The following is a 26587-nucleotide window of genomic DNA, read 5'->3' as shown; positions in this document are numbered from 1 at the left end:
TTGTGGAAATAAGAGTCCAGCTTTATTTAAATTTTTAATATGCAATAGACAGCAAAAATAATAAAACTAATTCACACACTGCTTGAAAGGAAATCATTAATTATCTAGTTACATAAGAAATGTTGGTTTCCTGATAGCATTATTTACTATGGATACAATTAGCTGTAGTTTGCACATTGGAAATATTGTGATATAATTTTTCTGTCATCAACATTTTGGCACAGGGCAGCACTGTGGATAAGGTGAGTCGGGGTTCGGTGTGTCCAATACACATCCGTTGCCAACAGCTACACTACCACATCTGTAACAAAGGTAACAAAATTTGAAGGAAAATATATTAACCATGATGTAAGACACAAAATACAGAAAGCAGTGAATGTTGTAGACCTGGAACTGGAAATGGTGCTAATGATGACTGATTTGTTGCATGCTGCTCTGGTATCTATTGGTAGATGGAGTTTCACCAGGTGTGGCCTACACCCTAAGAGGTGATGGAAGAGCAAACTGGTAGAGCATGCTGAGGAGAATGTAGTGGGAAGATCTCAGCCACCCATTGTCAAATTACTATTGTTACAGGTTGGTCAAAAGCTAGAGAATATCAGCAGCTGTTTAAATAACACAGACATCAAAACAAATCATTACTAGTGACCAAAAGGCTGTGGTGTTGATATAAACATTGACCCACAAACAAGGACTCTCTCTTCACTTGTGAGTTCTTTGTGCAAAAAGTTTGAATGATTCAGTCTGTTTATGTGACTTGTTGTATAAGCACATCCAGATGCTTGTAGCAAAATATACATCAGTATCGAAATATAAAGTGGAAGTGTGATTTTGGGATAGTAACCCATCACATTCCCACAAGGTAGAATGTATTCTGTACATTCTGTCTTTTGGAATCCTTAACATTGCTGCTTCAAGGTTTAAATAGCAAAACAGGTGAATTAGAAGTGCTGTGCATCAGGGAGCATTGGTTACACTGCACCAACTGCAGATTTTTAAATGCTAAGCTATTTCTGTAAACAAACTTGTATAGAAAATTGAAACAGGTTGAAAACGACTGAGTACTATGTGTGTGTGTGTGTGTGTGTGTGTGTGTGTGTGTGTGTGTGTGTGTGTGTGTGTGTTTGTGACCTAAGAAAAGGGGAACTACCTTCACTTGTACATACATATAATATACAGGTAAATGAGCTCTAAATTCAGTCAATGTGTGAAGCCCTGTTTAGTGACTTCAGTGTTAACTGCATGTACTGAAAGGAATCAACCGATTAACTTATTAATCTCTTACGGTCTGGCGCCAAAAGTACCAGAGTCCTTTAGATATGATCAGGACAGTCAAAAAAAAAAAACAAAAAAAAATACCAGGCATTTATTGGCAAACAAATATAAAACTGTGACACTGAGATAACAGATGTAAATCTTTCAGATTACAAGTCTATAAAATCTGTGCTTAAAGCACACTTAATAATGGCTGCAAGATACCGTAGATGACAACTATATCAGAAGAAGTCAGTTATGAAGACAGTGATAGGATTTACACTTGTATTCTACAAAATTAACCTAGGAAAAAGTGTCCCAAGAAAATTTCAATAAACCATTTCATCCAATTTTTCTGGAATTATAAGCATTGCCTTGATTTAATATTCCCAGTGAAATAAAAGTTAAAGAAGTCAAACATACAGATAATACAAGGCATAAAGAATTTGTTATAAACTCTTAGGAAGCTTAATACAGTGGAAAAACAAAATGCTACAATGAAACTATGGGTCAACAGATATGAGCCACGTTTCTTGCTTCACCAAGTTGTTGGTAGTGTTCAGATATGCTGTCATCCAGGAGAACAGCTGTCTGTCACATGCGATGCATTATGGATTCAGGGCCTGCCATGACCCAAGGACAATGCCAAGGTGGGGTAGCTTATGTGCCACAGTGATACAGACAGCAGAAGCATAGGAGCAACCACAGTGAAGGAGTACCTTTTCAGAGGCCAAACTAACCTGTGGCTCCTGAAGCTGGTTAGCAGCCTTTTCAGCAGTTGCTAGGGAAAAGGAAGAGAAGGAAAAATAGTAGGAGAATGCGGACTGGGGGAAAGGAATGAAAGGGGAAGTGGCCTGACAGAATTTCACACAGAGCATAATTTAATCATTTAACAATGATTAAATTATGCTCTGTGTGAAATTCTGTCAGGCCACTTCCCCTGTCATGGTTTAAGAATGATGAATGAAAATTATGCACATGGAAGAGACATGCGGACACCAGAAGTTTTCAGATTGAGTATGCTATGGTAAGACAGAAATTTCAAAATCATATTTCAAGCTGTAAGACATTTCCAGGGGCAGATGTGGGTTCTAGCCATACTTTATTTGTCATGAACTGTAGACTGTAGCTGAAGAAACTCCAAAAAGGAAGATGGGACTTGCATAAAATGAAGGAACCAGAGGATGCTGAGCACTTCAGAGAGTGCAATATGCAACATTGGAAAAAGATGAATGGTTAGCATTGAGAGATGAAATAGTGAAATCAGCAGAGTATCACATATGTAAAGAGACAAGGCCTTGTAGAAATCCTTGGATAAGTTGGATGTTATTGAATTTAATTGATGAAATGTAAAAGCGAAGGAGGGAAAGAAGAATACAGCCAACTAAAAAATGAGAGAGAAGGGGAGTTGTGAGATACTGAATTTAACTGATAAAATACAAAAATGAAGGAGGCAAAAGGGAATACTGATGTCTAAAGAATGAGACAAACAGGGACTGCAAGATTTCTAAGGAGGAATGGGTAGAGGACAAATGCAAGGGTGCAGAAGCATGCATAACTAGGAGAAAAATAAATTCTTCCCATAGGAAAAATGCATAGGGAGCTTTGAAAATATGATGAGCAACTGTATGAATATCCAGAGCTCACATGGTAAGCCAGTACTAAGAAAAGAAGGGTAGGCTGAAAGGTGGAATGAATATATAGAGGGTCTACATAAGGGGAACAGACTTGGTGACAGTATTATAGAAACGGGGATGAATTAGGTGAAGATGAGATAGGATACTGTGAGAAGAATTTGACAGAGCATTGAGAAACCTATGTGTAAGTAAGAATCCTGGAGCAGACAACATTTCCTGAGACTTAGTGAGATCTTTGGGAGAGCTACCCATGGCAAACTTATCACATCTGTATTACTAGATGTATGAGACAGGCGAAGTGCCCTCATACTGCAGGAAGAGAGAAAGAGTCCCAATTCCAAAGATGGCAGACTTTTATAGGTGTGAATACTGCTGCACCATCAGTTTAATAAGTCATAGGTATAAAATGTTGATGCAAATTATTTAAAGAAGAATGTAAAATTAGGTAGAATCAGATCACAGGAAAGATCAGTTTGAATTGTCTTATAAAATAGGTTGAAGGTAGGCAAACCTATGTTTATAGCACTTGTAGATTTAGAGAAAAGCTTTAACAGTATAGACTGAACTATACTCTTTGAAATTTTGAAGGTAGGAGGGATAAAATGTGTTGTTGTTGTGGTCTTCAGTCCTGAGACTGGTTTGATGCAGCTCTCCATTCTACTCTATCCTGTGCAAGTTTCCTCATTTTCCAATAGCTACTGCAACATACATCCTTCTGAATCTGCTTAGTGTATTCATCTCTTGGTCTCCCTCTACAATTTTTACCCTCCACACTAACCTCCAATAATAAACTGGTGATCCCTTGATGCCTCGGAATATGTACTAGCAACTGATGCCTTCTCCTGATCAAGTTGCGCCACAAATTTCTCTTCTCCCCAGTTCTATTCAGTACCTCCTCATTAGTTATGTGATCTACCCATCTAATCTTCAGCATTCTTCTGTAGCACCACATTTCAAAAGCTTCTATTCTCTTATTGTCTAAACTATTTATTGTCCATGTTTCACTTCCATACATGGATACACTCCATACAAATACTTTCAGAAATGTCTTCCTGATGCTTAAATCTGTACTTGATGTTAACAAATTTCTCTTCCTCAGAAACGCTTTCCTTGCCCACCTGCCGCAAAGAAAATCCTCACAGCACAAAAAAGAGCAATAAGAATCATTTGTGGTGTACCCCCACGAACCTCATGTCGAAATCTTTTTAAACGACTTGAAATACTGACAGCAACATCTCAGTACATATATTCACTGATGTGCTTCATAATAAATAACCCCACTCTGTATGAAACGAATTGCCTACTTCATGAACATAACACCAGAAGAAAAGAGGATTTCCACTGTGAATTAAAGAACTTGACGCTTATTCAGAAAGGGGTAAAGTACGGTGGAACGAAAATTTTCAATTCCCTACCCAACAGCATCAAAAGTATAAGGAGTAGTACATCAGTATTTAAACGTAGCTTGAAAAATTATTTACTTGAGACCTCATTTTATTCATTAGAGGAATTCTTTCAGAGAAATAAGTAAAACCCAGATTGGAAAGATGTTTTTAAATTTTTTGACACTGTTTACTGTAACTAATGTAATAATGCCCTAATGTAAAAATTCCTGTTTTTCTCATTTCCATTTTTGGGTCACTTTTAAACCCAAAGTGGGAAGTTTTGATTACTGTTCAAGGTTAAAATAAATGCAATAATGCCCTAAATATGAAACTGCTATCTTCACATTTATGTTGACTAGTTTTTAAGCTAATAAGTATGACTTTTGTACACTGTTATTAATACTATAACAATGTCTTTATTTTATGTATTTTATTATGTATATTGACACGTTCCACATCTGAGTGACTTGCTCACATGTAAAGATCTATGGAACAAGTATATAAATAAATAAATAAATAAAAAATTGCCAGTCTACATTTTATATCCTATCTACTTCAACCATCGTCAGTTATTTTGCTCCACAAATAGCAAAACTGATCTACTTTAAGTGTCTCATTTCCCAATTTAATTCCCTCAGCATGACCCAACTTAATTCGACTTAATCCTCATCTTTCTTTTGTTGATGTTCATCTTATATCATCCTTTCAAGATACTGTCCATTCCGTTCAACTGCTGTTCCAGGTCCTTTGCTGTCTCTGACAGAATTACAATGTCATCGGCAAACCGCAAAGTTTTTATTTCTTCTCCATGGATTTTAATTCCTACTCTGGATGTTTCCTTTGTTTCCTTTACTGCTTGCTCAATATACAGATTGAATAAGATCGGGGATAGGCTACAACCCTGTCTCACTCCCTTCCCAACCACTACTTCCCTTTCATAGCCCTCGACTCTTATAACTGCCATCTGGTTTCTGTACAAATTGTAAATAACCTTTTGCTCCTTGTATTTGACCACTGTCACCTTCAGAATTTGAAAGAGAGTGTTCCAGTTAACATTGTCAAAATGTTTCTCTAAGTCTACAAATGCTAGAAACATAGGTTTGCCTTTCCTTGATCCATCTTCTAAAATAAGTCATAGGGTCAGTATTGCCTCACGTGTTCCAACTGATCTTCCCTGAGGTTGGCTTCTACCAGTTTCTCCATTTGTCTGTAAAGAATTCGTGTTAGTATTTTGCAGCTGTGACTTATTAAACTGATAGTTTGGTAATTTTCACATCTGTCAACACCTGCTTTCTTTGGGATTGGAATTATTATATTCTTCTTGAAGTCTGAGGGTATTTCACATGTCTGATACATCTTTCTCACCAGATGGTAGAGTTTTGTCAAGGCTGGCTTTCCCAAGGCTATCAATATTTCTAATGGAATGTTGTCTATTCCCAGGGCCTTGATCGACTAGGTCTTTCAGTGCTCTGTCAAACTCTTCATGCAGTATCATATCTCCATTTTCATCTTCATCTACATCCTGTTCCATTTCCATAATATTGTCCTCAAGTACATCGCCCTTGTATAGACCCTCTATATACTCCTTCGACCCTTCTTCTTTCCATTCTTTGCTTAGAACTGAGTGTCCATCTGAGCTCTTGATATTAATTACAAGTGGTTCTCTTTTCTGCAAAGGTGTCTTTAATTTTCCTGTAGGCAGTATCTATCTTACCCCTAGTGATATGTGCCTCTACATCCTTACATTTGTCCTCTATCCATCCCTGCTTAGCCATTTTGCACTTCCTGTGAATCTCATTTTTGAGACCTTTGCATTCCTTTTTGCCTGCTACATTTACTGCATTTTTATATCATCACCTTTCATCAATTAAATTCAATGTATCTTCTGTTACCCAAGGATTTCTACTAGCCCTTGTCTTTTTACCTACTTGATCCTCTGCTGTCTTCACTATTTCATCTCTCAAAGCTACCCATTCTTCTTCTATTGTATTTCTTTCCCCTCTTCTTGTCAGTCATTCCCTAATGCTCTCCCTGAAACTCTGTACAACCTCTGGTTTAGTCAGTTTATCCAGGTTCCATCTCCTTAAATTCCCACCATTTTGCAGTTTCTTCAGTTTTAATCTACAGTTAATAACCAGTAGATTGTGCTCAGAGTCCACATCTGCCCCTGGAAATGTCTTACAATTTAAAACCTGGCTCCTAAATCTCTGTCTTACCATTATATTATCTATCTTAAACCTTTCAGTGTATCCAGGCCTCTTCTATGTATATAATCTGCTTTCATGATTCTTTAATCAAGTGTTAGCTATGATTAAGTTACGCTCTGTGCAAAATTCTACCAGAAGGCTTCCTCTTTCATTCCTTACCCCCATTCCACATTCACCTACTACTTTTGCTTCTCTTCCTTTTCCTACTATTGAGTTCCAGTCACCCATGACTATTAAATTTTTGTCTCCCTTCACTATCTGAATAATTTGTTTTATCTCATCATACATTTCATCAATCTCTTCGTTAGCTACACAGCTGGTTGGCATATAAACTTTACTGCTGTGTCAGACATGGGCTTTGTGTCTCTCTTTGCTACAATAATGCATTCACTATGCTGTTTGTAGTAGCTTACCTGTGTTCCTATTTTCTTATTCATTATTAAACCTACTCCTGCAGTACCCCAATTTGATTTTGTATTTACAACCCTGTATTCACCTGACCAGAAGTCGTGTTGTTCCTGCCACTGAACTTGGCTAATTCCCACTACATTTAACTTTAACCTATCCATTTCCCTTTTTAAATTTTATGACCTGCCAGCCCGATTAAGGGATCTGACATTCCATGCTCCGATACATAGAATGCCAGTTTCCTTTCTCCTGATAACGATAAATACAGGGAGGAAAAAGTTATTTACAACTTATATGGAAACCCCACTACAGTTATAAGAGTTGAAAGTCATGAAAGGGAAACTATAGTTGGGAAGGGAGTGGGACACGGTTGTAGCCTATCGCTGATGTTACGCAGTCTGTACGTTGAACAAACAGTAGAGGAAACCAAAGAAAAATTTGTAAAGGGAATTAAAGTTCATGCAGAAGAAATAAAAACACTGCAGTTTGCTGATGACATAGTAATTCTGTCACAGACAGCTAAGGACTTGGAAGGTCAGCTGAAGAGAATGGGTAATGTCATGAAAAGATGTTGTAAGATGGACATCGAAAAAATAAAACAATGGTAGTGGAATACAGTCAAATTAAATCAGGTGTTGTTGAAGGAATTAGGTTGAGGATATGGACACTAAAAATGATAGATGAGTTTTATTATTTAATCAGCAAAATAACGGATGGTGGTCAAAGTAGGAAAGATATAAATTGCAGACTGACAAAGGTAAGAAAAGTATTTCTGAAATAGACGTATTTGTTAACATCCAGTGTAACTTACTTGTTAGGAGGTCTTTTCTGAAAGCATTCGGTTCAAATGTAGTCTTATTTGGATGTGAAATGTGGATAATAGACAGTTCAAAAAAGAAGAAGATAGAAGTTTATGAAATGTGGCTCTACTGAAGAATGCTGAAGAATACAGGGGCAATCAGGTAACAAAAGAGGAAACAATGAACCAAACTGGGGAGAAAACAAATTTTTGTCACAACTTGACTAAAAGGAGCAATCAGTTGATATGACACATCCTGAGGCATCAAGGAACTGTCAGTTTGATAATGGAAGTAAATGAGTTGGGTAAAAAATGCAGAGCGAGACAAAGGTCAGAATGCAGTAAGCAGGTTCAAACAGGTGCAATTTGCAGTAGTTGGGCATAGGTGAAGAGGCTTGCACAGGATAGGTTAGCATGAGAGCTGCCTCAAACCAGTCTCTGGACTGAAGACAACAGCAACAAAATGGATGCAAGTCAATGAGGGCAGTGTTACTCAATGGGGAACATTCAGCTGGGCTTCCACGGCACCTTGGTAGAAATCGAAGGCACCATGAGAGTTGTGAACTGCTTGAAGATTATTACACACCATTTGCATAAAACAGTCCTATCAGCAAACGATTCTCCTCCTGATGTAATCAAAAATTTTAAGGGAAACTTCATTCAATTGTACATAAGTTCCTTAATCATACTGTAATCATTAGTGGAGATTTTAATCATCCAATAATCAATTGGGATAATTACAGTTTTCTTAGTGGTGGGCATGATAAGACATCCTGTGAAACAGTAGTAAGTGCATTCTTGGAAACTTCCTAGAAGAGAGAGTTCAAAACCCTATTCATAATGAAAATATGATAGATCTTATGGCAACAAACAGAGATGATCTCTCAGAGGAAGTCCACATTGTAATTGATACCAGTGACTAAGAAGCAGTTATGGCAACAGTGAATACCAAAACACAAAGGGTGACTAAAACAAGCAGAAAGATTTATACATTCAGAAAACTAGACTGAGAAACAGTAGTGTCTTACTTCAATGAGGAACTTGAAACTTTTAGCTCAGGACTGTAGCATGTAGAGGAACTACAGCTCAAGTTTGAAAGAACAGTTTACCATATACTGAATAGATTGGTACCCAGCAGAAAAATTAATAATGGGGACAAAATGAGGGAGAAGGAGGTTTGTGAGATGCGGAATTTAATTGATGATGGTATACAGAAACAGAGACTACTGCTTAATAGGTATAAAACATAGCATAGCATTATAGACAGAGAGATACTGAATGAAACACATTTGGCAGTCAAGAGAGCATTACATGAAGCATTCAAAGACTATCTCAGTGGAATACTGTCAGATTATCTTTCACAAAACACAAAGAAATTCTGGTCATATGTTAAGGCTGTCAGTGGAACCAAATTTAGCGTCCAGTCATACCTCATCCAAGAAACAGGAAATGAAACTGAGAATAGCAAAACAAAAGTGGAAACAGTTAACACTGTTTCAAATGTTCCTTTACAAGGGAAATCCGTAATTCTTGACCCAATTTAATTCTCATACCACTGAAAAGATGAATAAAGTGAATAGCCTCTTAGTGTCAGTGGCACTGAGAAACAACTGAGATCATCAAAACTGAACAAAGTCCTGAGATGAAATCCCTACTAGATTCTATATCCAGTTCATGGCTGAGTTAGCCCTCTGTTAACTATAATCTATAATAGATCCCTCGAACAAAAAACTATGCCTAGTAGCTGGAAGAAAGCACAGGTCACACCTATCTACAAGAAGGGTAGGACAAGTGATCAACAAAACTATTGTCCAATATCCAAGACATCCATTTCTTCTAGAATCTTAGAACATATTATGATCTCAAACATAATAATGTATCTCAAACAGAATGATCTCCTCCACACCAGCCAGCATGGATTTCGAAAATATAGATAATATGAAATGCAAACTTGCACTTTTCTCACATGAAATCCTGAAAACCAAGGATCAAGGCAGTCAAGTAAATGTCATACTTCTTGATTTCTGAAAAGCATTTGACTCAGTCCCACATCTAAGCTTATAATCAAAAGTACAATCATACAGAGTATTAGACAATATATGAAACTGGACCAAGCAGTTCTTGGTAGGGAGGACACAACATTTTATCTTGGATGGAGAGTCATCAACAGATGTAGAAATAACTTTGGGAGTGTCCCAGGGAAGCGTGTTGAGTCCCTTGCTGTTCATGTTGTATATTAATGATCATGTGGGTAATATTTATAGTAATCTCAGATATTTGCAGATGATGCAGTCCTCTAGAACAAAGTACTGTGTGAATGAAGCTGTTCAGATATTCAGTCAGAATTTGATAAGATTTCAAAGTTGTGCAGTGATTGGCAACTTACTTTAAATGTTCAAAAATGTAAAACAGTGCACTTCACAAATTAGTATCCTATGAATATAATATCAGTGAGTCACAGATGGAATGTGTAAACTCATAAATATACTTGGGTGTAACACTTAGTAGGGACAAGAAGTGAAACAGTCACATAAGCTAATTTGTGGGTAAAACAGGTAGCAGACTTCAGTTTATTGGTAGAATAATAGAGAAATTTAATCAAAGCTTACAAACCACTCATGCAACTCATCCTATGATACTGGTAAAGTGTGTGGGATCCGCACCAAATAGGACTAGCAGAGTATATTGAACATATACAGAGAAGGGCAGCATTAATGGTCACAGGTTTGTTTGACCGGTGGGAGAGTGACACTGAGATGTTGAAAGCACTGAACTGGTAGATTCTTGAAGATAGACATTAACTACCCCAAGAAAGTCTACTGAAAAAGTTCCAAGAACCGGCTTTAAATGATGACTCAAGAATATACTACAACCATTTACATATCACTCCCAGAGGTATCATGAGGATATGGTTAAATCAATTACATCATGCACAGAGGCATTTAAACAATCATTTTTCTTACTCTCCACATGTGAATTGAACAGCAAAAAAGCCTAATAACCAGTACAGTAGCACATAACCTCTGCCATGAACTTCACAGTGGTTCACAGTGTAGATTTAACTGTAGATGTAAATTTTGTGATCTGTGCATATGGATCTGGTGCCACATACCACCAGAAACCAATCAATTGCTTGCTGAATCCATTCCACACAGAATTACTACTGTAATGTGTTCCATAGAATGACCAACACACTATTGTATATGTTGTCATAATGTTTTAGCTCATTGAAGTATAGTTTTGCATAAGTTGCACAAGCAGTTGTTAGCTAACAGCTGGCCTCTGCCAATCTCTACAAACTGTTTGTGTAGAAGTTTTGTGGAAAATATGAATGTAAGTGAATGTAGGCTCACCACTGACTAGCACATTCCTCCAATTCCACAATTTGCCCTCTTATGATTCATATTGGCATATCTTACATATTTGATATGCATGAAATGAAACCCAAAATGACATACTATGAGTTCTAAGTGAAGTTAATATTCAAAACAAAAACAGAAAAATACACTGTAAGATTCTAAATGTGTCACTATACTGACTGTAAAGAATTTCATTTGGAACTTCCCATTAGGTAAACAATGTTTCAAATGATTTATTTACTATGTTATATGGAGTATACACTTACTGTGTCATGACGAACAGTAGTTTTAATATCACAGACCATCTCATGTTACTGAATTCTTGGGTAATAGCCTTTGGTAAATGCCAAATTCTGACAATGAGAATTGTTCGAAGAAAATATCTTCAACAACACAAACACACAAACAAAAAAACTTTGCATTTCTGTTAGATTTATGTACCAGTTACTGTACAATCAAATTTACTTAGGTCCTGTTGTCTGAAAAATACATAATTTGATTCTTAGATGACGCACAAATTGTACCTTAAAAGAAGGAACATTGTGCTACAAAAAATTGGAATGTAATCCATTATAACTATTTAATGAAGGTGTTCCATAAATGTGAATTCAATGTATTTGAAGGAAAGTGTTGCTTCTCATTTGTTTATGTTATATTCTTTGAAAACTCTGCTCTGTTTCATTAAGTAAATCTGCAATTGTGGAATACATAACTTATGAAGAGTTATTGAACACTATAAATATTAAATGCTTTTTTACTGCAGTAATCGACATGGCACTGAATATTGACTCATGAGGGGAAAAGAATCTAGATTTATATCGAAAATTATTCCCATACCTCCCTGGCTTCAACCTTTGCTAGTCCCTGTCTTACGCTGCATATCCCCTTCCCTGCTCCTACTACAGTAGACATATCCTTTCTATTCCACCAATGCACCCACAAGTCCTTTTCTCTTCTCTATTTCTCTCACCTCCCATCCCCTCCCCTCTCCCCATCCAGCACAGCCTCCCAATGCTACACCTAGCAGGTCTGTCCTGTCCCCAACCTGTCCTCGCATACCCCCAATGGCAACGCTAGCATCTTGTACCACCCCTACCCTGCAACCCTTCCCCCTCCCTGCCACCTGCCTCCTCCTTATACCCATTACCCATCGCAGCAGGTTGTAGCTCATGTCAGATGCATTCACAGTCAAGCATTAGTCCTTGGAAATAGCAGCCATGTTTATGTGAGTTGTTATAGATATGAGTTGTTATAGTGAGAATGTGTGAGAATTCTACTGCTGAGGAAGGATCTTATCTGAAAGCTGAAATATTCTTCTTTTTTTTCTTTGACAGCATTAATTCTGTAAGATTAAAAGTTAAGCTGTTTCCTGTGAACCAGTTGTAAGCCTTGGCCATTAGTTTCCTTCGGGTAAATGTTAGTCACGTTTTTAGTCTCTTTATCAGCATACTTGTATCAGCAACAAGTATCATTGGTTTTGTGAGACCTCAGATGCCCATGGTAAATAATTACTGCCTGTATTTTTGTTGTCAATGTTCCAAAACACTTTCACAAGACTTCCTAACAATTTAATTTGTATTCTTTGTCAAGATAATTCTCTTTTTCAAAAAATCTATCTTTACTTGCCCTTCTTTATTTATTCCATAGTCATTAAGTTTTCTCCCCAAACAACAGAACTCTTCTAATATTTCTCATGAGTCATTTCCTAATCTGCACCGCTGATCCATGCAGGATAGCAAATAATGAAATTTTACTTATTGCACATATGTTTTTCCAGAAGTGCTTTTCTTGCTATTGCCATTCTGCATGTTATGTCTTCCCAACTTTGGCCATAATCAGTTGTTTTGTTGCACAAATAACAAAACTTATCTACAGCTTTCAGTGTTTTATTTTGTAATTTAATACACTCAGCAGTAACTGATTTAATTCAATTACATTCCGTTAGCCTTGTTTTCCTTTTGCTGTTGTGCATCTTATAACCTCTTTTCAAGGTACCATCCAGTCTGTTAAACTGCTGATCCAAGTTGTTAGCATTCTTGACAGAGTTACAATGTTACTGACAAACTGCAATGTTTTTGATTATTTTCTCTGAACTTCAATTTCTTTTTCTAATTTCTCCTTGTTTTCCTCCATAGCACATGCAGTGAGTAGACTGAATAGCACAGTGGATAGACTATAACACTGCTTTGCCTCCTTCTCAATTATTGCTTCCCTTCCATAGGCTTTGACTGTTACAACTGCTGTCTGATTTCTGTACAAGTTGTAGATGACTTTTCACTCCATATATTTATCCCTAATTACCTCAGTCAAAACAATGACTTTCTGAAATCTAAATGGCCTACAGAACTTGAAATTTAGTGAATAATTAACCACTATAGTGTGCATACTAGTACTCACGAGTTGATCATGAGCTCGAAGCCATTGTCAGTGCTGCTACACTGGTAGAGCACACACTCTCCTTTGGCAGGTTCACTGGCACCTGGGGCCAGCACCAGCTGCAGCTCTGGGTCGTAGCACTTCCCCGGGTAATCTGCAGAGTATGAAACATGCAAGTGATTTACAAGTTATTAATTACACTGCCTGGCAACTTGCCAGATAACTGTGACATATTCATATCTGTCTGCAAATTGCTGGGGAAGTATGAGGTAGTCACATCTTTTGCTGTGTCTGTTGTACGTTACTGTTAGAGGGCAATGACAGTCCACCCAAGTACTATACACAACTTTGTTATTGCAGGTCTGTTAACTGGCAAAATATAGTCTGATTGATTTGTGTACCATGACTTGAAGAGACTGTTAACAACAGATGCAGTGATATTGTTGTGAATAGTGTCTAATCTTGTTGGGGAATAGATACAAATTGTCACTAGAAAGCTTAAAATTGTTGACTGGTTTAATAGTCAGCTTATCACCACTGTAGAAAATTGCCATGGGAAAAATAAAAAGCATAACACTGGTCTGCCTCTCTGGGACACTGGAGGAATGGCACCTCTCCCCAGGTGACCACCATATTTGCCGATGGTCATCATCCAGACTGGTGCAGAAATACGATTCGCCTGAACACTACGCAATGCCATTCACCAGCAGTTTGATGCTTCTTGGTCATGGCATTGCTTCAACTGCAGCCATTTCTGTTCTGATGTTAATGGGATTATAATTGCCTAGCCCAGTTGTTGCTAGACTAGAACAGTGGTGTGGGATGACAGGTGATGTTTCACGGAGTCCATTACTGGTACATGGATGGCAGGTACAGATGTGAAAGTGTTACATAGTGCTTGGTGGAAAATATGTTGATTCTCCCTTGTGGTGGTCTGTGTGTAGTTATCTTGAATGGGCTGTGTACACTATTACAGGAGACTAGATATCTCAAAGTGTGTACTTAAAGTACATTCAACAAAATAATCCCTGATTTTCGATGTCTGTTTGTTAATTGAGTATATTTATTGGTTTGTTTTGAAAGCACTAGGAATGTCAATTTCATCCAGAGCATACATTAATTTACTATACCCTTCTCCACCTTATGTATTAGCTTCAAAGATTCCTCATTGTTAAGGGTGTTATGACCATAATTTCTCAGATGTTCACTAAATGAGGATTTGCAATTCTCGATTTTGTTTGCACGCTCTCTGAATTTGGTACATCTACCTGTGTGCCCCAGTCAGAAACTTCCACATTTACCATACTTGATTTCATAAATTCCTAATTGCATAAGTGGTTTTGTTTTGTGGGTGGTGCGCATACCTATTTTCCCTTCCTTGTTTTCTGTATCTGTTATATGCTTCAGTTTATATAACTCTTAGGCAATTTTGTTTTGTTCCATAGAAGCAATATTTGCATTACTCTCTATGCATTGTTTAGTCTTCCTCTTTTTGAAGATGGAGACTATGACAGAGAACTTAGTTTTCAGCTTGTGACTTAGAGAAGGAAGACGTGTCTTGTAAGATGGCCCACTATTATCTGCTATTCACAATTATATGTGGTGTAAATAATTTATTTATTTTAGCATCCATATTATCACATTCATGATATTGGACTTGTCAAGGTATAGAACAGTATAAAATATTACACATTTACATCATGTACAAAATCTTATCATTGGTATCAACACATCTTTGTAACAAAAACATTATTCTGCTTAATTTGATTATAAAATTATATATGTGCATACAGACAGAATAAAAGCTAGCAAAACCCCTTGGTTTATTTTACTAAAACTATTAAATACCAGTACTAACTAGGCATAATAACATATGGCACAATAGCTAGGTGCATAATTAAATATATACATGGACGAAAGAAGTTTGATTTCATCTAGGAATGGTTGATAATTATGAATTTTTGTTTAGTGAGTTATGAAGCAGACCTACAGATTTGAGCAAAATTCCAGATATTCATTAATGCTGTAGAAGCTGTTGTTTATTAGTAGACTTTATAGTCCTTTTCTGAATGTATTAATGTTTGGTATTTTTTTGACGTTATCTGGCAATGCACTATACAGAATTTTTGGTTTGTAAACAGCACTGTCCTGATATATTGATTTTCTGTGCACATCCCTATGATAGTCATCCCTGTTCTTTGTTTGATAATTGTGGATCTCACTATTCAAAGCTGAAACTCGAAGGTTTTTAATGAAGAAGATGCTTTCAAATATAAATATAAGGTCAGGATTTTAATGCCTTAAAGATACATCTACATGGTGCTCTGTAAGCAACATCACTTATTAATCTTACAGCTTTCTTTTGGAGCTTAAAAGACTTCTTTGCAAAATAGGTATTTCCCCAGAACACTATACCATACTTCAGAAGACTATGCATGTATGTGTAATAAGCACTTAACACTGTTTTTGTGTTGCAGCAGTCTTTAAACACTCTTAATACATAATAGTACTTACTTAATTTTTTATTAAGCATTTCTACATGTTTTTTCCATGTTAGATGCTCATCCACCCAAAATCCTAAAATTTTATGTGATTCTTTTGCTGAATTTGGCAATTCGATAATGCGAATTTTACATTGGTCCTGTTTTTGTTCCTTACATCGTTGAAGTTCACCCATACACTTTTCTTGTTATTGACAACTAGACAGTTATCTTTAAACCTTTTTTCTGCCACTTCTACTGTTTTGTCGATTTTTTTATGCATCTCATAATCATTCTTTCCTTTTATAATGACGCTGGTATCATCAGCAGATAATATGGTATCAGCTGTTGAAAACTGTTGTGGTAGGTCATTAATAAAAATCTAGAATGACAATGGTCCCAATACCGAGCCCATAATTAACTCTTTTATATTCAGAATGGTACACATTTCCATCCTGACAAATTTGTACTCATTGTTTCCTATCAGTTAAATATGACTTGAAACAGCCATAGGAAATACCAGGGACACCATAATTATACAGTTTTAAGAGCAGTAGATTATGATTTATAACATCAAATGCTTTAGAAAGGTCCAAAAACAACCCACAGATCAGTTTCTTGTCCTCAATAGCTTGGTAAAAAAGTTTTAGGAAACTGAAGAGAGCCGTCTGTGTAGATTTGCCTTTTCTGCAGCCATTCTGTGTATTTACAAGAATTTTATTTTTGTTTAGGAAGCCTAGTGATCTGCCATCCATTAGTCTTTGAGTTATTTTCGAAAATACAGATAATAATGACAGTGGTCTGAAATTTTTAATGTCAAACTTGTCAACACTTTTACAAACTGGTAGTACTGTGGAGTGCATAAGTTTACTGGGAAAACACCAGTGCATACCCGTAAATTTACTGTTCTCACAGGATAATAAACGAGGAAGGTAATCAAAATTCAGTTTTGTGTCTTCTGTGTATTTTTAATAAATTGGTATCATATTTTCCTAGAAGTCTGTCCACAAAGGAGTGATGATAAAATAGCACAATTACAGTGTTCTTTGTTCCAAGTGGCAGGCTGTACAGCAAGTGATCACTGAAGTTTTCATGGGACAAATGAGATAAAGAAATAAAAAAAAAATCAGCAAGTACAAAAATTCAGTTTTAATGGAATACTACAACGGTCAAAATAAATGTTGCATTTTGCCGAAACTTTACTACTGAACATTGTGGTCCAGAAGTATGTTACGATATCAATACAATGGTTTTATTTATTTATTTATTATCATCCCAATGATCACATTTGTGATATAGGATTTGTCAGGGTACATTTTAACAACTATATAATATCTTTTCAAAATTTGTATCTGTGCTGAATTCATATTAATCTATCTTATGTTTAATACAATATACAACTAATAAGTGTTTTTATAACATAATTTATTATGCACTGATGTAATTTCATTTGTCACATTAACTTAAACATATATTTTATACAGTTGCGCAGAGAAATTCACTTATGCTATAACAGCATTTGTCAAGCATGTGGTTCTTTATAGCAGTTTTAAATTTATCCTCATTTTCCAGCTCTTTGATATGTTTTGGTAGTGCATTAAAAAGTTTGATGCCTTGATTACATACATGTTTCCGGCTTCGGGTCCTTGTTACAGCTTGTATGTGGAGATCTTTACATTGCCGTGTATTGTAATTATGGAAGTCTGTATTGGTTTTCATTTTGTCCTGATTTCTTTTGATCGTCAATGGACATTTCAGAATGTATAATGATGGTATTGTTAAAATTTTCAATGCTTTAAAAAGGGGCCTACATGGTGTTTGAGGTGGGCTGTGGGTCGTTATCCGAATAGCACGTTTTTGTAATTTGAAAATCTCATTTAGACGACAATTTGTTTTTCCCCAGAATACTATACCATATGATGCAGTGGACTGAAAATAGCCAAAATATACTAATCTGGTACAGTCATTGCTACAAACTCTTGAAATTATTCTAAGCGCAAAACATGCTGAATTTAGTTTTGTGCTAAGCTCACCACATGGTCCTTCCAATTAATCTTCTCATCAATGTGCATACCCAGGAATTTTGCACACTGTACTCTTTCAAGTTGTTTGCCCTCCATGGTGGGAATTAGGTCATCCTGTTCACTTATTTTTCCATATTGTACATAATTAGTTTTTTTTGCATTCAGTGTTAGCTTGTTAGCACTAAACCATTTTTGTATATCTTGTAGGACATGGTCCAGAGTACTGTGCAATGACTGCTTCATATCACTAACTATTAAACTAGTATCATCAGCAAATAACATGATTCTAGCTTTTCCCTCTGACACCTGAATATCATTAATGTAAATGAAGAACAGCAAGGGGCCTAATACACTTCTTTGGGGTACTCCTACTGTGACCTCCCTTGGATCTGATCTTAGTTTAATTTTTTGATTAATATTTGGTGCTGTAATTTCAACCACCTGCATCCTCTTTTCCAGATAAGACTCAAACCACTTTTTTACCGGTCCTCTGATACCTATAGCTTCAAGCTTTTTCAAAAGTATGCTGTGGTCAACAGTGTCAAAGGCTTTTGACAAATCTAGATTTATCCCAACTACACTTTTTCCCTCTTCCAATTTAGTGATTATTTCTTTTGTGTATTGTAGTACAGCTGTTTCAGTACTTCTCCCAGCTTGAAATCCATGCTGATTACCGTTTATCAGATTGTGCATATTAAGATAATGTGTGACTCTATATTTCATTAGTATCTCTAAAACTTAAGAGAAAGTTGGGAGGAGTGAGACAGGCCTGTAGTTTTCTATTTTAAATTTATCACCCTTTTTCAACAGGGGAATGACTTGAGAAATTTTCAGTTTTTGTGGAAATACGCCCTCAGCCATTGACAAGTTTGCTATGTGCACCAATGGTTTTGCTATCTGATTAGCTGTTTTCTTTACTAATATTATTGGCACCTCATCTACTCCAGCTGACATCTTGGACTTGAGACTTTTAATCACTTTTAAAACTTCCTTTTCGTTTGTTGGAACTGCCATCATACTGTTGGCTGCCTTGGGTGCTTCCATCTTAATCTGCTCCCCAAAATTCCTGCTTAATATCTGGGGTACATTTAAAAAGTAATTATTTATATAATTAGGCATGGCATATTTATCTACCATTTTATTCTCCTCATCTTTTAGAATAATTTCCTTGTCTTTGGTAGGTACCCCAGTTTCTTTTCTCACAATTTCCCATGCTATTTTAGTTTTATTTCTGGACTGTTTTATTTCCATATTATTACTTAATAACTTTGCATTTGCAATTACTCTGCGGTGTATTTTCCTATACCTCTTTACATATTCAATAAAATCAATATCTGTACACTCCCTCAACTCTGAATTCAGTTTTGTCATGTTTTCACATGATTTCTTAATACCAAGAGTCATCCAAGAACTTGACTTTATGTGTCCAGTAGACTTGATTCTGGTCAGTTTCTTTGGAAAACACATCTCAAAGTTCATCATATAAATGGATGCAAATACACTATATGCCTCATCTGTACTTGACTGTTTCATAACATCTAACCAATTTTCATTTTCTAAGATACTTATGAACTGATGACAGCTGTCCACAGAGAAGTTTCTTTTGTAAATATTATTTACACCTTTATCTTCCTTTGACCTTAAAGGGATTTCAATGGTGAGAGCATTGTGGTCAGACAATCCTAAATCTATGTTTGTTACCTCTATGTCAGTTGCTGAAATATTTGAGAAAATGTTATCTATGAGGCTATTGGAGGTGTTTGTTATTCTAGTTGAATTGTTTATGTGTGGTGACATGTTGAAACTCTTTAATATGTCCAAAAATTGCCTTTTCTGTTGACTTTCAACTAGAAGATTAATATTGAAATCACCGCAAAGAATAATCACAGTTTCTTTTTTGTAAATAGTATTTAGCAACAATTCTAATTTATCAAAAAGACTTCTATGTTTCCACATGGTGACCTATACACTGTTATGACTATGACTTTTTTCATCAGGCCATATAGCTGGACAGCACCTGCTTCAAAAAACTTTTCAATTCTTAAGTTCTCTGCTTCACATCTCTTTTTAAATTCTAACTCTTGTCTAAGGTAAATACCGACTCCACCACCTTTTGCAATTTTCCTACTATAAATATTTGCCAGTTTAAATGGATTAATATGAATACTACTAATTTCTTGGTCCTTACACCAATGTTCAGTAATACACAAGACATCAGGTTGGGTGTTACTTACTGCTATTTCAAGTTCACAATATTTGTTCTTGAGGCACTGCACATTTAGAGTCATAATCTTTAGAACAGGGGAGTGAGCACTGATGGTATTTCTCCTTTCGTTTAACACTGTTATCTCGGAGTTTTCATTATGGCTGGATACCAAAAATCCTGTTGTACCACAGGTTTCTTGTTTCTGTTGCTTTTCCTACTTGAAGTGGATGATGCTGATTGATTGTTTATACTAGCTGTGGCAGCTGATGACATTTTAATATTTACAATAGCAGATGATGATGTTTTTAGTGCTTCAGCAAATGTTGCTCTTGTTAAGGTTTTCATTTCTTCTGCTTCTGCCCTCATTTGGAGTGGGATTTTAGGGAACTTTTCTACTGTTATACGGCTTATTTCTTCTAGTATCTTTTCACCCATCATCTTTTTTCCATAATAGTTCCTGTGCTGTCCATGCCTCGTGAAATGATTTCTCACTGAGCTGTTTGCATCCACAAAAGTTGCACACTTAAAAGCACAGCAGATCTTCCTGAATTTATTATTTGTTGACTTTATTTCTTTATTTACACATGATTCCTCGATTAGATCATGTCTGTGTGGCACACTTACAATGAGAACCTTTAAATTTAGATCTGACAGCTTTTTTAGAGTTGTTTGAAGTGCCCTTGTCGCTAGTTGGCTTTCATTTTTGTATATGTCATTTGCTCCACCTATTAGCACACAGCATGTTCCAGTCTTAACTAAGTTTTCACAATTATTTACTATTTCATTAAGGGGAGCACCAGGTTTGACAATGGCTGTTACTCTGAATTGGGACTGCCGATCATTTATTATTTGTGCCACACCCTTTGCATGCCTATCACCTAATACACAGACTTGATATTTGTTGTTCTCCAGGTGCCCTCGTTCCGTCGTTTTTATAGTACACTTTGAAGAAACATTTCTCTCGTTAGAACACACAGATGATCTAGATTTACTTTCACTTGTCTTAAGAGTTCACATTTCGTCCTGTCGTGTCTTTATTACCCGTTTTCCTTTGCACTCTATTTACTGACGATGTCATACCGCCAGAAAGATTTCGTTTACTACTAGCATAAGTTTTGTTTGAAACGAAAACTGCCGGTGTGTTTTCATTACACTCGTTTTTTAAATCGTCATAATTCCGCTGCTTTATCAGTTCCTCTAACTTATTTACGTAACGATTTGCAAGCACAAGGTCTTGCCGAAGCGATGCAGTAACACTTTCTTCTATGCAGTTATCGTATCTTGACAAAGCTACCGTTAGTAGATCGCAGCATTCCATGCCACAGTCACATTTCGCGTCCCATTCTTCCGTTCCCGCGAAACACTTTGCATGAATCCATTTTTGCGACACTTCACATAACCTGATACATTGCGCGATGTAGTTATTGCACTTTATACAATTTATACTCGATATGTAGCCGTTTACCGTGGAACTATTTATACACACTTCTACACGCGATGACGTTCTAGCGGAAACAGTCCATGTTCTTACAATGAGGGGGACAGTACGCACAGTGTATGGCAACCCTGTCGTCCATAACCACTGCAGTAACTGTGCTGTGTGTCATTACGAAAGTTGTGTTGCTTCAGGGTGGTTCAGACAACAATAGCGTAGCATCAGAGGCTCCGTATAGTTATTATCATACTGCAGGAATAAGACAGGTGGACGGACACAGCGAAAGTTGCTGTGAGTCAAATTGATGTTTCGAGAATCTGCAAAAAGTTTCTGACTGTTGGATCAGTTGCGGATCGTCATAGAACGTGCAACAGGGGTGCAGGATTGATATGTGCATATAACAGCTACGACGGCAGTTCCGAACAGCTAGAGAACTTCAAGTGTCAACAAAATCGATACGAAATGGGCTCGGTGAGCAGGGATTACACCCAGAAGACCTCTCAAGGCTTCTCCTCTAAATCGTGTTCGGAGAGGAACTCGTGTTGCTTGGGCACGAAACCACTCTTTGTGGACTATGCAGCAGTCTCCAGCGTCACAACACTGATATTCGTGTGTGTAGGCAACGAGGACAACCCCAACGGTGTCGTAGACAGCCACCCTTATCAAGGCGGTTCAGTCATGTTTTGGGGTGGAATAATGTATGGCTGCGGGCACCCTTGCGCCAATACAAGAAAGGACGACTTGTGTGAAGTATCGGGGCGACATTCTTGCACGCATTGTGGCTCCATTTGGCAAACACCTTAAAGAGGCATTCACACTGATGAACAATAATGCACTGCCGCACCGTCACAATGTTGTGTAGAACTTCCTAGTGGAGCATAGAATCAGTCGGATGGCATGGCCTCCGTATTCTCCCGATCTGAAGTGCATTGCGAATGCATGGTCCGTTCTAAAACGAGGGTATGCAATCGTTCTGTCCCATCGGCATTATAGAGGTCATTTTCTAGGAGTGGGACAATTTCTCACAGACCTATCCGGACAATTTGGTCAAGAGTATTTCTAACCGCATTCAGAAATCTCCCATTACACGAAGGCCCAATTGGTTGATAAACAGTTATGCAGGATGACACTGAGAAGAAACACATTTGCAATGGGATCTTTTTGTTTTGGTTTATCGAGTGAAAATGTATTTATCTTCTTTGTTTTTGTTTTCTCATCACTGTACTACCTGACAGAACAAAATCAGTTTTGTTTCCTATTATGTTTAGTCTTGACAGTGAGCCAGTATGCAACAGTTGTCGTGACCAATGTATGTTGAGAATTGTTTCTTGGCAAACGTTTAATTTATCTTCGCGATGTAGCCAAGCGGAATGCACTCTAAGGTGACGTAAGTTTACCGTGAATGAAGCCACAGGTAATTGCTAGTAACTATGTGTGTGAATTATTTACTTATTCTTATCACCGAATTATTTACAAGAGGAAACGGATTATAATTTTAAAAAAGGTGACTGATTAAACTTCATGTGCAGGTTCTTGATCTTACCTGAAATGCATGAATTTCATAGTCGCTATTCAGGCTAATCTTTACTTTGATGATCTATGAACCTGCTCCGAATACAGTCGTTCGGATTATTCAAAATAAAGCCTTTAATAATTAGTAATCTTTTGCAATGCCAACTGCCGCCAAATAAGGCGGGTGTTTTTCTCGTACTGAATACGAGAAATGGGAAATGATGCACAGTCTTCGCTACTCTTGTGGTAGTCGAAATTTCGTAATAGTGTCTGGCAAGCGCTATTAAAGTCTTCACCTTTGGCGAGTCGAAGTCAGGACACTGCCATCTTGGGCAAGTCAAAAGTCGGGATTTTTTTTTTTTTTTTTTTTTTTTTTAAAGATAGCACTGGATGTACTATTGTGTAGGATAAAATTGAGTGTTAATGTGTGCTGTATAATTTCCGTAAGAATCAATGCAGCCTGTGTTTAAATTATAGGGAACAGGCCATAGTGGAATCGAATAAATAAATAAAAGGTAGCACTCCATATATTAAGCGTGCAATTTTTACTAACGTTCGTCAATTTTCATCCTTACTCCACAGCTAAACTACAAGTACCAGCATCCAGAATTGTCTCAATTATAAGGAGGCCCAATTGGTTCGTCAACAATGTGGTATGCAAGATGACAGTGAGAAGAAGGTAGTGTGTAATGGTACTTGAATTACGTAACCATTACGGCAACTTATCTGAACCTCTCGATACCAGTAATATTCTACTGTGTTTCTGTAAAGTAGTTGACATATTTCTGAGACTACATTCATATTTGATTTCATTAATGTAGAGGTACTTTGATACATCGATATGTTTATGTTGCAATGATATTATTCTTATGTGAATTCTTTATTTTGGGCGCGAAAGCGGTTATTAGAGAGTCAAGCTTTGGTCGTCATGTTAAAAAGACGCAAATTGTAGTCAGTTTATGAAATGTGAACGTTAACGGTGAGGAAGATATTTTCAAAAAATGGTTCAAATGGCTCTGAGCACTATGGGACTCAACTGCTGAGGTCATAAGTCCCCTAGAACCTAGAACTACTTAAACCTAACTAACCTAAGGACATCACACACATCCATGCCCGAGGCAGGATTCGAACCTGCGACCGTAGCGCCGGCCGAAGTGGCCGTGCGGTTAAAGGCGCTGCAGTCTGGAACCGCAAGACCGCTACGGTCGCAGGTTCGAATCCTGACTCGGGCATGGATGTTTGTGCTGTCCTTAGGTTAGGTTAGGTTTAACTAGTTCTAAGTTCTAGGGGACTAATGACCTCAGAAGTTGAGTCCCATAGTGCTCAGAGCCATTTGAACCATTTTTGCGACCGTAGCAGTCGCGCGGCTCCGGACTGAGCGCCTAGAACCGCTAGACCACCACGGCCGGCAGATATTTTCAAGTATGTTTTATATTGTGAAGTGATGTTGTGCCACGAGTTACGTGATATTGCAACAAAAGTAATAAAAAAGAAGTGTAACTTAAATTCGGAGTGCTGATTACTTTTTTACATCACCATTGTCCTAACTTGCAAAAGTTTAATCTTCAAGTTAGTTGTTAGAGAGTCGGACCTTGAAAAAGTCAAGCCCTGGGCGTCATGTTGGAAAGACGCATATTGTAGCCAGTTTATAAAATGTGAACTTCAACAGTGAGGAAGATGTTTTCAAGTATGTTTTGTATTGTGAAGCGATGTTTTGTGTTACGTGCTATCACAACAAAAGCAATAAAAAAGAAGTGTAACTTAAATTCCGAGTGCTGATTATTTTTTTACATCACCATTGTGCTAACTTTGAAAGATTTAATCTTCAAAAATGGTTTGTGAAGCGCATCTACAAAACTTTTGAATATAGCAGAATAAAACCATGGTCTCTTTGCATCCCAGCTTGGAATCACCACCACCTAGATTTTCGACGATTGAGCCATAATTTTACAACGAGACCAGCGCCTAGTTTATTCATTATTACACGAAACGACTTTATTAACTGTGCTCTAATGACACCTGCCACATAATAACTTTGTTGTTGCCCGAAAATGCAGTATTTAGCAGCGTGAGCAACTCCACAATCATTATTAAATTTTGACCTTTGTTGTGGTAGGGTTCTTATAAGTGGAAGCTTTTGTAAGGTTTTCTTTATGTTTATCAAGTGGAAATGTTTTTATCTTCTTCTTTTTTGTTTGTTTACGAATGCACCTGGCAGGAAAAATAAGTTTTGTTTCCTGTTATTTAGCGTATTGAAAATAAAGCAATATGCAACATTTATTTTGGCCACTGTATATTACGTTGAGTTGTTAGGCACTCAATTATTATTTTTATGACGCGGTCGACGTTGCGACTCACCTGGGCTGGGCGGCAGCCGCTTCCTGGCCTCTGCCGCCTGGGCCACGCCCACCGCCGCCACCAACGCCGCCAGCGCCCACACCACAACCCGGGAAGCGCGCATCTCCCAGCCGGCTGCTCAGCGGATAATGGCCGGCGACCAGGGCGGCGCGCGCTTTTAAGCACGGCGTCGGCCATTACCTCAGCCCCGGTGCTTTCCCGTCCTCTTGTTTTTCCACACACGGCCGCTGACCTTGACAAACTCTCCGCCCCGAGCACGCGTTGACCCGGCAACTTTTAAACCGATCGAGTTCGGCGTCTGTTTTTCTCGGAACGGAAGGGAGAGTTGGTGTATAATAATTAACATCGACATCTGACACGACTGAAAATATACGATAATGGAAGCAAGTCGGTTCCAGTAAACAGAGAGACATAAACGTGCTGTTTGCGAGATAACTCGGACGTGCAGTTACGTCCCGCCACTTAAATGCTGAGATCTAGCTATGGTTTATTTTGAGTGGCATTAATACCAGCCGCCACTAATAATACGGGGTGTCCCAGGAGGAACGGTAAATATTCGGAGATGCGGCAGAAGAACTCATTTCAAACAAAAACCGACATATGGATATACGCCCTATTCCGAATGGTTTCCGAGATAGAACACACTTAGGTGGCGAGCACCAATGAAGAGCTCTCCTGCCAACCTTGCAGAGCTTCTGTAAAGTTTGGAAGGTAGGAGACGAGATACTGGCAGAAGTAAAGCTGTGAGTACCGGGCCTGAGTCATGCTTCGGTAACTCAGATGGTAGAGCACTTGCCCGCGAAAGGCAAAGGTCCCGAGTTCGAGTCTCGGTCGGGCACACAGTTTTAATCTGCCAGGAAGTTTCATATCAGCGTACACTCCGCTGCAGAGTGAAAATCTCATTCTGGAAACATCCCCCAGGCTGTGGCTAAGCCATGTCTCCGCTATATCCTTTCTTTCAGGAGTGCTAGTTCTGCAAGGTTGGCAGGAGAGCTTCTGTAAAGTTTGGAAGGTAGGAGACGAGATACTGGCAGAAGTAAAGCTGTGAGTACCGGGCGTGAGTCGTGCTTCGGTAGCTCAGATGGTAGAGCACTTGCCCGCGAAAGGCAAAGGTCCCGAGTTCGAGTCTCGGTCGGGCACACAGTTT

General features: G+C 37.7%; 1 protein-coding gene across 1 annotated transcript; it reads right to left on the bottom strand.

Annotated features, from left to right (window-relative positions):
• Positions 1-9: 9 nt before the first annotated feature.
• LOC124712023 (la1-like protein 13) lies at positions 10-25558 on the bottom strand. The gene is made up of 3 exons (XM_047242314.1): positions 25441-25558; positions 13447-13579; positions 10-301 (listed from the first exon to the last, which is right to left on the bottom strand). Exons 1-3 carry the CDS (start codon positions 25541-25543, stop codon positions 208-210), a joined length of 330 nt encoding a protein of 109 aa, XP_047098270.1. The 5' UTR covers positions 25544-25558; the 3' UTR covers positions 10-207.
• Positions 25559-26587: the final 1029 nt, after the last annotated feature.

The sequence above is a fragment of the Schistocerca piceifrons genome, chromosome 8 (genome assembly GCF_021461385.2).
Source record: "Schistocerca piceifrons isolate TAMUIC-IGC-003096 chromosome 8, iqSchPice1.1, whole genome shotgun sequence".
Lineage (NCBI taxonomy): Eukaryota > Metazoa > Arthropoda > Insecta > Orthoptera > Acrididae > Schistocerca > Schistocerca piceifrons.
Note: the sequence above shows the minus strand (reverse complement) of the source record. Positions and strands in the feature narration are given on the sequence as shown.